An 11593-nucleotide genomic window follows, 5' to 3' on the forward strand; every position below is an offset into this window, starting at 1 on the left:
CCTGCAAACACTAGTGTTGGGACATTCTTGCTGTTCAGATGTCTAGCTGACGTCTGATGCTTAAAACAGAGCATGCTTTCATCCCTTCGTGCATTGTCGTAAGCCCCTGATGATTACTCTTAAAAGGGTGCCTCCGCTACAGAGGGAAACAGTTGCTGACCAAACGAGACACAGCTTGCCTGCTTCAGCTTTCTTGAATGCCTGGTCACTTTAGGTTCGTACCAGCCTGACCAAGCGGGACCATGTCTACCTTTGGCTACAGAAGAGAGCTCAGTAAATATGAAGACATTGATGAAGACGAGCTCCTGGCTTCTCTCACTGAAGAGGAGCTGAAGGAGCTGGAGCGGGAGCTGGAGGACATAGAGCCCGACCGAAACCTTCCGGTGGGGCAACGGCAGAAGAGCCTGACGGAGAAAACACCGACGGGGACTTTCAGCAGGGAAGCGCTGATGGCATATTGGGAGAGGGAGACCAGGAAACTCTTAGAAAAAGAGAGATTGGGTGCGTGCGACAAGGTAAGATGCTGAGGCATTTGCTGCTTCCTAGAAAAATTGGGTTTGTTCTCCCCTGGCATAACCTCGCTCACTGATTTCGTTTTCTTACAGTCTCCTGTAGCATTTTTAAGAACATTGTTAGCCATACTTTTGTGCCTGCTAAAGCGCTGTGCATTGGCTCAGAGGGTTTTTGCTCTCTCTGGAGGTGCCTTAAACGCTCAGTTGAGAACAGAAGAAAGTCCTGTGAAAACTATCATTAGTGATTAGAATAGGAAAAAATTTAAAGGGCGTGTTAGAAATTATTGCCAGGTAGTGACGTGGACTTTTGGATAGTTTAAAAGCTAAAAAAAAGTGCCTTTTCCTTTCCTTCAAAAAAATCAGTATTGACTGCTGAGAAGCATGTCAGGAAGCAGCTTCTGTTGCTTTGCTCCTGCTGAGGATCCCTGGCACGGCTCGGGAGTTCTCTGGCAGCTGTTGTCAGAGGGTAGCTGTAAATTATTTAAAAAGTGGCCTGCGGTAGAGTCATCTGCCAAACCGTTTGTCTGTATTCCCCAGAAAATGACCAGTAGTGCTTGTTAGGCAATTCGTCCTGCAAAATAAAAACGTTAATAGTAAAAGCTGGTGCCTGGACTGCGAATGAAGAGCACAGCCGGGCAGGAGCGAAGGGCTTGGTCCCAGCAGGCGATGGGTGCTCTCAGCCTGAGCTAATGTCCATGTCGGCATCCCCCAGGACCTTGCTGAAACAATTTGTGAGACTGAGCTCTATCGAAAAGCGACTTCTGTTTTCACGTTGGCTCCACGTTAACTTCAAAGCAAAGTGGGGACTTGGGGTTGTGAGTAGCTTTTTTATTTTTAAGCATTGCTTCATACCAGGCTCTGACTCTAAGGACGTGTTTTCCCATGTTTGAGTAGAAAATAATACAACAAAGGCAAAGACAGCAAAACTGGACTCAGAATTTCTAACAGCCTTGATTCAGGAGCTCGGTTCATTTACAAGGAAATAATTGCTGTTTGTACATTAGATAAAATATTTTCCTAGAGAAAAATCGCCTGGATTAAATTAGTTTCCAATAATAATATCCAGGATTTCTTTACACATAAGTGTTTTCTCCTGCTTGTGAATGGTGGTGTAATGTCTTTTCAGGCAAGCGCACAGACCACTAGCTGTCATCAAACCATTAGTATCAGCTTGCAGACGCTGATTTCACTCCCTGTTTGTCAAGTCCTAGGGAGGCAATGGCAAGATTAATGTTTATTTCCAGCTGAGACTGGAACTCGAAACCTGGACAGTTCCAAAAAACCTTCTGAGCAAGACTAGTTTGGTGTCTTATATAATGGCAGGATTTATTTTTTTTTCTTTTTCCATGGCTCTATAGCATTAACGATGGTTACTAGCTAAACCCCAAAGTGCCAGCAAAAGCCTCTATACTTTTTGATCTGAGAAGAAATTTCCTAAATGCATCTGTAAATACGAAAATGTTGATGTAGAGGGCACAAAGGCTCCCTCCCCTGAGGGCAGTAAGAAAGCTCCTTCTGAGTTTCTTGAAAGCAATTTTCTTCTTGCCCTCAACTGTCTGAAAGTTAGACACCTCATCGAAGACGGTTCTTTGTGCTCCTTCTATAGTTAGTGGTGAGAGGTCAGCCCCTCCAGAACGCAAACATCCTGCAGATAGCCTTTTAGGGTGAATGCCTTGCCCTCCAGAGATATTTACCTCTCTGCATGCACTACCTTAGTCCTAACTTTTCATGGAGTTACTACTACGGAGTAAGATGAAGGCCTGCAGGCTGCCTGCAGCAGTCCTGCGCTGAAATGCTGCCACAGTAACAGAGCATGTCTCCGTGGATCTGCAAAGAGAAGAGTGCTCAATTTCAAAATTAGCATGCAGATGGTTATGACACCAAATGGTGTATGTGACAGGAAGCTAAATTCCCCCTTTGATCCCAGAAATGCTACTAAAAAAAAAATAAATATACACACACACACACACATATATATTGTATTAACCTAGTGTCATCAAACGTATTAGCAGTCCGTTTAGAGGCACCAACTTCTGCTCATCTGCAGCTGTGTTGAAGGCTGTAGTATATATTCCTGGGTAGATAAAAGCATAGCCATGAAGACGGGTTCCTGAATACCTGGTGTTTTCAGCTTTTAAAAGTCTGCACACATATATTTACACACACATATGTGTGTATATATATAAAAGCTACGGATAGAAATCTCAGTCCCATAACAAACCTGGCTTAAACACAGCCCTGTTTCTCTATGTAGCACAGCATCTCTCAGTGTAAGGGCCTTCCTGCACATGATCCACAGGAGAAGCAACGGGGCTGGACCCTGCAAGCCCTCCATGCGCTGAATGCTCAGCAGCAACAGGCTGAAACCCCTCCATGTCCTGGTTCGTTAGAGCCACGCTTCCTCAAACATGACAATTACAGTCTGTTTTCTGTGTGTCCCAGCACAGAAATCTGCTTAAGATTGTGAAACAGTACCATGCGATCTGTCATCACTGTTATTTTAACCTTTCCCTGCGCTTTTAGAGCCAGATAATTAAGCAAACATAAAACTGCACAGCTTTCCTAAAAATAGGCTGTCATGTTGTTAACACTTTTGTTTTCCAGAAGCACAAAACAGAATCGCTGTGTCTCTGCAGAGTGTAATCGCTTTGTAAGATACCCTCTAGTATTTTACAAACATTAAAATATGAATGTTGCTTAAGTAATGCATACTGAACAATTATATTTCATCCAAAATTTTATAAACATTTACAAATGTATATAAAAAGGCATAGGCTATGGCTTGTCCAGTAGACAAAACAGGACATGAGAGAACCTTTTGAGCAAGAGGTTTAAGGTTGGTCACAGCGTGTGGGTTCAGTCATGGCCCATACAATGCTGCCGTGCTTCTGGAGTCCTCCAGAAGGAGCCTGAGACTTCCCTGGAGTGCAGACCTTTTGCTGTTCCTGCACAGAGAATTGTCCTCTGCCACCGTAACTGCTGACCAGGGCACCAGGCAGACCTTTGAGAAGTAGATCCAGATTTGCCATTTTGGTGCCCACCAAACACACCAAAATAACCTTGGGGTTTAGAAAAACAGTCAGTTTACTCCGTAGGCGATGAGTTATAACGAGTTACAGTCTGACCTGTGACAGCTGTCGGTGAGTGGTCTTAGCTCTTGGCAAACATTTGGGGATTGTTGACATGTGGTTACTTGTTACCCGTGGGAATCCATCTGAATTTTTTCTTCACAAATAGGCTCTAAGGGTGTATAGCCCATACAGTGCATCCTGAGCCTTTTCAACAGGACTCTCGTAATTCTGTATTATTTTGCATGTCAATATGTATGTTTACATGTGCAAACACTCTCTGTATTCTAAATCATGGCAGCCTTTAGCCTTTTTAGATGCACTAGCATATGCAAGGGAGTCTGGGCATTGACACAGATGTCTAGTCCTTATGAAATCAAGAAACTTGTTGCTCATAGATCACGTCCATTCTGAAATTGCAGTCTTACGTTTCTGCTGGCAAGGATCCAGATAACATCCCCTTGTGGACATACCAACACATAGGAAGCATTAAGTATGTCCATTGTGCAATATCTTGTATCAAATTGGCAGAAATCATTGACGTCAGTAAAATTGTTCCAATTTATGCTAAGCATTTGTCTTCTAAAGGATATGAAAGAAATACTGTTAAAAAGGTGCTAGTTGCTGAAACATTTTCAGTTCTCCTTACTTTCTGTGTTTCTGGGGATTTATTTTTAGCTTTCAATATTATTTTATATAGTTTCAAGATAATTGTTTTTGAGCAAAAAGGCAGTAGCTACATTAATGCAATCGTGTTTAACACCCACACCTACATTCCTGTTCAGGACTCTGAGCAAGAAGAAGACAATTCAGAAGATATCCAAGAAGAATATTTCACAGAAAGCAATAGTGAAGTGTCTGAGGAGGCATATACTGAAGAGGATGATGATGAAGAAGATGAGGAGGAAGATGAAGATGACAGTGATGATGAGGATGAGGAAAAGCAAAATGCTGCAGCTGGTGAAGGACCTGGGGACAGCAGGAGTTCCGACCACATCAGACGCAAAAAGTGTAACGGTGCAAAGGACAATCAAAACTTACTCAATGGCCACGATGGAAAAGATACCGATAATCTGAGCTTAAAAAGCAGTGCCATCCACCCTTGCGGAAATCCAACAGTTATTGAGGATGCTTTGGAAAAAGTTAGGAGCAACGACCCTGACACCACGGAGGTCAATCTGAACAACATTGAAAACATCACTTCACAGATGCTTATCCAATTTGCTCAAGCCCTGAGGGACAACACAGTGGTTAAGTCATTCAGCTTGGCTAACACGCATGCTGATGACAACGTTGCAATAGCTATTGCTGGTATGTTAAAGGTAAATCAGCATATAACTAGTCTGAATATTGAGTCAAATTTTGTCACAGGCAAAGGAGTGCTGGCCATCATGAGAGCTTTGCAGAATAACAAAGTTCTAACTGAACTGCGGTTCCACAATCAAAGGCACATCATGGGCAGCCAGGTGGAAATGGACATAGTTAAACTGTTGAAAGAGAACACCACCCTGGTCAAGCTTGGATACCACTTTGACCTTGCTGGCCCAAGAATGAGCATGACAAGTATCCTGACAAGAAATATGGATAAACAAAGGCAAAAGCGTATGCAGGAGCAGCGACAACAAGAGTCTGGTTGTGATGGAGCCGTCAATCCAAAGGCCAAAGGCTTGCAGAAGGGGACGCCTCGGTCCTCACCTTATGTGTCACCTAAGAGCTCACCTTGGTCCTCTCCAAAGCTCCCTAAGAAAGCACCACCAGTGAAAAGTCAGCCTCCAGCTCCTGCGCCCCCACCTCCCCCTCCACCCCCGCCTCCTCCTCCTCCTCCTCCCCCCGTTATTCCAGAGAAGAAGGCACCAACCAGGAATATAGCTGAAGTCATCAAACAGCAAGAAAGCTCAAAGAAAGCCTTACAGAATGGACAGAAAAAGAAAAAAGCCAAAAAAAGCAAAAAGCATGAGAACAGCATATTGAAAGAAATTAAAGATTCTCTAAAATCAGTCTCGGACAGAAAATCAGAGGAAGGTTCACGACCCTCCACCCGTCCCTCCACCCCACAAAGGTCTCTCCATGACAACCTTATGGAAGCAATTCGGGCAAGCAGCATAAAGCAATTGAGGCGGGTAAGTAAGATCAGATTTCAGTAACTGATTGTGGCTCAGCTATAGCGCAAGCTCAATTAATTTTAGTACATATATATTTAATATTATAAAAATAACATTCTTAGAAATGTGAGCATAAGAAAACATTGGGGGGGAGGCTTTCCTCTGATGAGGCTTTTCTCAGCACACTGATTTCTATTCGACAGTGATTTTGACAGAAGGTGGGGTGATTTCCCAGGTTCAGGCTTGTTACAGGAGATGCTGCGTAGCACAGGGATCTTGGGAGTGTGTCTGCAGCTCCGGTAGGAATTTTGCCATCCAGACTGTACAGCAAATGTAATGAACACCCTCCCCATCCAACCCCACCCCTGCTTTCATAGGTGGAGGTACCAGAAGCCCTTCGGTGAAAGCCTGGATAACAGAAGAAGCAGAGTACTGCAGTGGTCAAGGAGAAGCTACTCGTCCATTCACTGGTGGTAACATAGACTGTGTAGCAAGCTGCGCTCAAAGTACACTCTTAGATTCAAACCATTTCAAAGAAATAAACCCGCTACATACGAAACAATGCTTTAAGGATACATTTGCCTTGTAATCTGTAAATATGGAACTAATTTTCTTTTTTATTTAATGAGATTTCTATTGAGAAATTGCTGCTTATTTAGATATTCTTTTCAATATCTCTTTGCACATCACCAGACAAGTTCTTCACACTGAAATGTAATAGTTTACCAACCTGTGGTTTCTTCTTTTTTTTTCCATGAACTTAGTTACAATAAATGTGGTTTGAAGCTTTCGAGCAGACACATAGTCCTGGGTTTCTGTGAGTGAAAACCTACCAGCTGTTTGCGTCAAGTTCCTGAGCATTAGGGAAGTTTCCTGGGAAAGAATTTGAGATCTTTCTCAGCTGCACCAGTCAAGCTTTCTTGGAGGATAATACCTGATCCCGTATGTTAGTGCAGTTTAATACTGACACGGGAAAAAATAGTTCATAAGGCTATATACAAATAAAATTAAGCTGTGGGCTGTATCAGGTCATTCGTGTTACGTACCAGGTCCTAAATCTTGATCTAACAGAAGGGGAAGTGAGTAATGAATAGAGCTGCAGTTCATGTTGACTTAAAGGTTAAAAATAATGTGGATATTTTAAGGATGCAGCAGAATTATTCAACTGAGATCTGTTCAGTACAAGTGCATGTGGCTGTATCTAGGCAGAACTAACCCCAGTGCAGACATTCAATCAGACAGAGAAACTTGAAGAGCAGTCTAGCATTCAGGTGGAAAAAGGCTTTCATATGATATCAGCTGAACAACAAGCAGGGTGTGAACAGTCAATATGATATGGTGGAAGCAGAGCCAATGTCATTTGGAGATGCACAGCTGGAGGTATCACATCACAGGCGATGGCATGAATAGCCCTTCTTCGTGTAGTACTAGACATCTCCCTCTCTCGAATCAGTTATAGTTCTGGGTGCTTCAGCTAGTGTGAAGTTAGCGCTAACATGAAGAAATCTGAGCAGTGGCCAAAATGTTGAAAGCAAGAGGAGATCTCCTATGAAGACAGGCTGAGAGAGTTGGGGTTGTTCAGCCTGGAGAAGAGAAGGCTCCGGGGAGACCTTATAGGAGCTTTCCAGTATCTGAAGGTGGCCTACAAGAAAGCTCAAGAGGGACTTTTTACAAGCACATGTGGTGATAGGACAAAGAGTAATGGCTTCAAACTGGAAGAGGGTAGATTTAGATTAGATATTAGGAAGAAATTTTTCACTGTGAGGGTGGTGGGACACTGGCACAGGTTTCCCAGAGAAGCTGTGACTGCCCCATCCCTGGAAGTGTTCAAGGCCAGGCTGGATGGGGCTTTGAGCGACCTGGTCTAGTGGGAGGTGTCCCTGCCCATGGCAGGGGGGTTGGAACTAGATGGTCTTTAAGGTCCCTTCCAACCTAAACCATTCTATGATTCTATGATATATGTTTACAAACACTACTAAATATTAATTAGTTTTCTCATCTCAACAGTAAATATCAACATTAGTATTTCTATTGCATAAAACCACACCACAGAGAAGTAATTATTTAAGGTGACCCAACATTGCAGTAGCACTGGAAAAATAGAGCTAAGCTTTTATCTAGAAATAGTAATGAGACAGATTATTCCAGAAAGATGAACAAATTCCTGGAGGGAAATGAAGCATAACGGAGAGGGGATCCATTGTTGTCAGGAATGTTAAGGCAAGAAAACAGTGAAGATACCTTTTTGCTTTTATATTTATTGATTAGAACGTACCAAAAGCAATTTATAACTAACTGAAACACTTTCCAACATTTTTCCTCTTGCCTCAGGATCACTACAACTCATGAGTATTTCTAGATCCAGTATCACAAGAAATATGGTACGTACAATTAGTCTTTAGCTGCCTTTATAATTGCATAGTCTCCCATGGCATAAAAATCAACCTATGGTTAGTCTCCCACCACCAAATGGAAGCTGGAACTTGGGATCTTCTGAAGATGGAAGCAATGCTGGAATGTAGACAACAGCCAGGAGGAGACCTGTGACCCCAGACCTTGTCCCCAGCAGCTTTGTGAAGGATGAGAAACAGCAAAATGTTTAAGCAAATGCCAGAAGTGGCTAAGCAGTTGCAAGGTAGAACAAAAGATAGGGAGGGGACTCAGGGAAAGCACAATGGAGAAGATCTGGAGGAAAACAAGAAAATGTTCAAAAAAGAAAAAAAAACAACAAACCTTTAAAGAAAGAGGGAGAGAGAACTTAGGAAGCTCTCTGTATGGGAGGTGAAAACTGATACGGAAAAAGATAATATAGAAGAAAGTGAATACTGAAAAGTGGCAGAAAGAAGAGAAGAGAAGAGAAGAGAAGAGAAGAGAAGAGAAGAGAAGAGAAGAGAAGAGAAGAGAAGAGAAGAGAAGAGAAGAGAAGAGAAGAGAAGAGAAGAGAAGAGAAGAGAAGAGAAGAGAAGAGAGAGAAGAGAGAAGAGAAGAGAAAAGAGAAGAGAAAAGAAGAGAAGAGAAGAGAAGAGAAGAGAAGAGAAGAGAAGAGAAGAGAAGAGAAGAGAAGAGAAGAAGAATGCAGAAGAAGAAAATCTGGAATAAGGAAAAAAGGAAGGTAAGATTCATCTTTCAGGTTGGTAGAAGCTGCTGGAGTAACTCTTTTACAGAAGGGGAGGGCGACGGGCACAGCCCTTGCGAGGGCTCGGATGGAGCTGCTGACTGTGGTTGCTGACAAGTGGCTCATCGGTCCCCTCTGGGGTGAGGCCCACTCTGACGATGGAGATTAGTATTTCAGCTAAAATGTAAAGTCACGGAAGCGTCAGCCGTGTGTGGTTATTTAAGCTCCTGTGGCACACTCCCTCACGAAGTGTCAGTCCTGCGCCTTAGCCAAAGTCTAATCTGGGTAATTACCTTCTGCCTACATAAATTTCCCAGCGGTTTCACTTGGAGGCATTTCAAGGCCTCTTTCCTATTTGCAGAGTCGCGAAGCAGAGCCCCCAACAACACCTCGTTAACGTGTTGATGCCCCGCTGAAGGGAAAGGCAGCCACCTTCCCTCCTCGGGTGGGTGTCAGCCTTGCTGCCGGTGGCACCAAGCTCCCTCACGGATGCTTCCAAGGAGCAATCTGTTTTCCTTTCAAATAGGCAAGTGAGCACTGTATGGCTAGCGCATGAAACCTCTCTGGGAGGTACTGGGAGACCTTCCTGGACTGGAAGATGGTTTAGCAAGAGCCGAGAGGTGCCAATATGTGTTCCTGCCCAGGGAACAAACACCTCACGACTGGGCATTTCTCCTGGGGCCCAGGTCCCACCTGTAAACTCTGTGCACTTTCCGTACCCTTCCCTTGAGTCACAGGGAGGCAAATCTTCTCTTTTTAAGGCGTCTTGTGGGACCTGGAAGGCAGGTGGCCCCTGGGCCAGCTCCTGCACACCCATTCCTGTGCCCCTATCAGAGCTGGATGTGTTGTCCGGACAAGAAAGCCCCGGGATGCAGGTGTGCTCCTCATTTGGACTCATAGGACTCTCTGCAGTGGGTAGCTTCCCACTTTCTCTCAAAGACGAGTCAGAGAAGCAAACACACCAAAATCTGTCAAAATGAATTGGTCAGCAATAAAAGAGCTGCAAAAGATAACCGAGTGCTTGCTGTCACTGAAGACATAAAAGGACAGGAGAGGACAATGGGTTATAAAGTCTTTAGGAACAACCTCTGTGTGTCTTTAGAACAACCTTAGAACATCATTTATCTCCTCACAAATTCCAAAAATGACTGTCCCATTGAAAAGCAGAAATACTGTGTCTTCCCAAGGAAGAAAAGAAGCAAAACCTGCCTCCTCTCTTTACACTGAACTAAATCTCTCCTGTGAGTTTTCCCCAGATTTGGGCCCAGGGGCAGGAGGGGTGGGTTGGGTACTGTGCAGAAAACACAAGCTTCACACTGTGCTTGAGTCTGACGCCACGTCCTCCCATGTGCCGCTGCGGTGCTGCTGCAGGCGTGATGTGCCACCCAGTTGCACTGGGCAATGGCTGCAGCCTTGCGTGGTGGTTGGAGCTTGTGCCACCCTGTGAAGACCCACGTTCTGGGTAGTCCAACAAGAGGGCACTGCCTCCACTGCAGCTCATGCTTTGGCCCTTCCCCACAGCGTGTAGCCATGTGAGCATCCATGCCATGTAAGAAGGTGCGAAAAAGCTGACCTACCAAAGCACCAGAAATATCAGAGGTTGACTGTTACCTGTAGTTCCAGTCTTTGGCCCTTTAGTTTGTGATTCATCACCTAGGGAAGTATCTGAGCTTATAAAAGTCCAAGAGAGATTATTTCCACATCTTCTGAAAGTTTCCAACCCTCCTGCCGAGTACGCCATTGGAAGTTCTGGACAGTTACCCAAGTTGCTCTGCAGCTGGGGAATTTGACTGGGGCTAGAGGTGCTGGTCCAACAGCCTGCTCCGTCCATCTCCCCCAGCTCTGCCGCGGTGCTTCCTTCCCACCAAACAGGGCAGGTCACCAATGAGTCTCCTTCCAGGCAAAGCCACATCCATTTCTGGGTGCTGAGTCTGTGCTGCATGCAGCGGGGAAGACAGAGGAACTCCCACCATGGCCTGGTGGGAGGATGGGTGTCCTGGGGCCTGATAGGCTGTGAGGAAAAGGGGATCAGGAAGTTATGGCCAAGGCCTCTCCCTTACCCGCACATTAGCGCAACACAAGCATAACCCTCCCAGCACAGAAGAGAAGCTGTGAGTATTCAAGGCTTTCATGCCACCACTCACGTGGTTTCCTCAGAAGTTCATCAGATATACAAAAGCAATGATTAAGGCAGAGCAGCTCCACAGCTGAAATAGAGAGGACTTGCCTGTAGGTTGTGCAGTGACACATAGCTACCATGAGGTGCCCATGAAGAGGGCACCTGCACTAGCTGGATGTAAGGGGAGATGTGGCTCCAAGAACTATGCCCAGGTGCAGGCCCAAGTGAAACAGCGTCTGGAAGAGTGTGTACAATTCCAGTAACTAACAGCCAGGAAAAATTGTTTTGAAACGGAAGAGGGGCAGCAAATGACTAGAATAATTGGGGAACTGGAGAGGCTGTCCTATGAGAGAGATGAGAACAGGTGGTGGGATCAGTCTAGGCAAACAAAGGCTCAAAAGGATTTCAGCTCACGTCTATAAATACTGCAAAGGGGAAAGAGCTACAGGACGTAGTTAGCAGTAGGAAAAGAAAAAAAAAAAGGACAGAAACTGTGCATGACTGCATTTGGATCAGAAATTAGAAGAAAGTTCCTAACTCTTAGAACACGAATGTTCTTGGAACAGCTTTCCCATTAAAAAAGAATGGACAAATTCACCAACTTACTGTTAAAAGAAGGCAAGTAGCTTATGAAAGGGATAGTGTGCTGTCAGCAGCAGAGACCTGAAAGTGGTAAC

At 44.6% G+C, this 11593-nt stretch overlaps 1 protein-coding gene across 1 annotated transcript; it reads left to right on the forward strand.

Annotated features, from left to right (window-relative positions):
• On the forward strand, positions 1–8651 carry LMOD2 (leiomodin 2). The gene is made up of 3 exons (XM_054188426.1): positions 1–515; positions 4366–5700; positions 6060–8651. The coding sequence occupies exons 1-3, from the start codon at positions 243–245 to the stop codon at positions 6084–6086; spliced, it is 1635 nt and encodes a 544-aa protein (XP_054044401.1). The 5' UTR covers positions 1–242; the 3' UTR covers positions 6087–8651.
• Positions 8652–11593: the final 2942 nt, after the last annotated feature.

This window comes from Rissa tridactyla, chromosome 1 (genome assembly GCF_028500815.1).
Source record: "Rissa tridactyla isolate bRisTri1 chromosome 1, bRisTri1.patW.cur.20221130, whole genome shotgun sequence".
NCBI classification, from domain to species: Eukaryota; Metazoa; Chordata; class Aves; order Charadriiformes; family Laridae; genus Rissa; species Rissa tridactyla.

Excerpts from the sequence above, each read along its gene's own strand:
- LMOD2 (XM_054188426.1), top strand. The coding sequence starts at position 243 with ATGTCTACCTTTGGCTACAGAAGAGAGCTCAGTAAATATGAAGACATT. Across the intron at positions 516-4,365 it reads GATTGGGTGCGTGCGACAAG|GACTCTGAGCAAGAAGAAGA; the intron begins GTAAGATGCTGA and ends ATTCCTGTTCAG. Across the intron at positions 5,701-6,059 it reads GCATAAAGCAATTGAGGCGG|GTGGAGGTACCAGAAGCCCT; the intron begins GTAAGTAAGATC and ends CTGCTTTCATAG.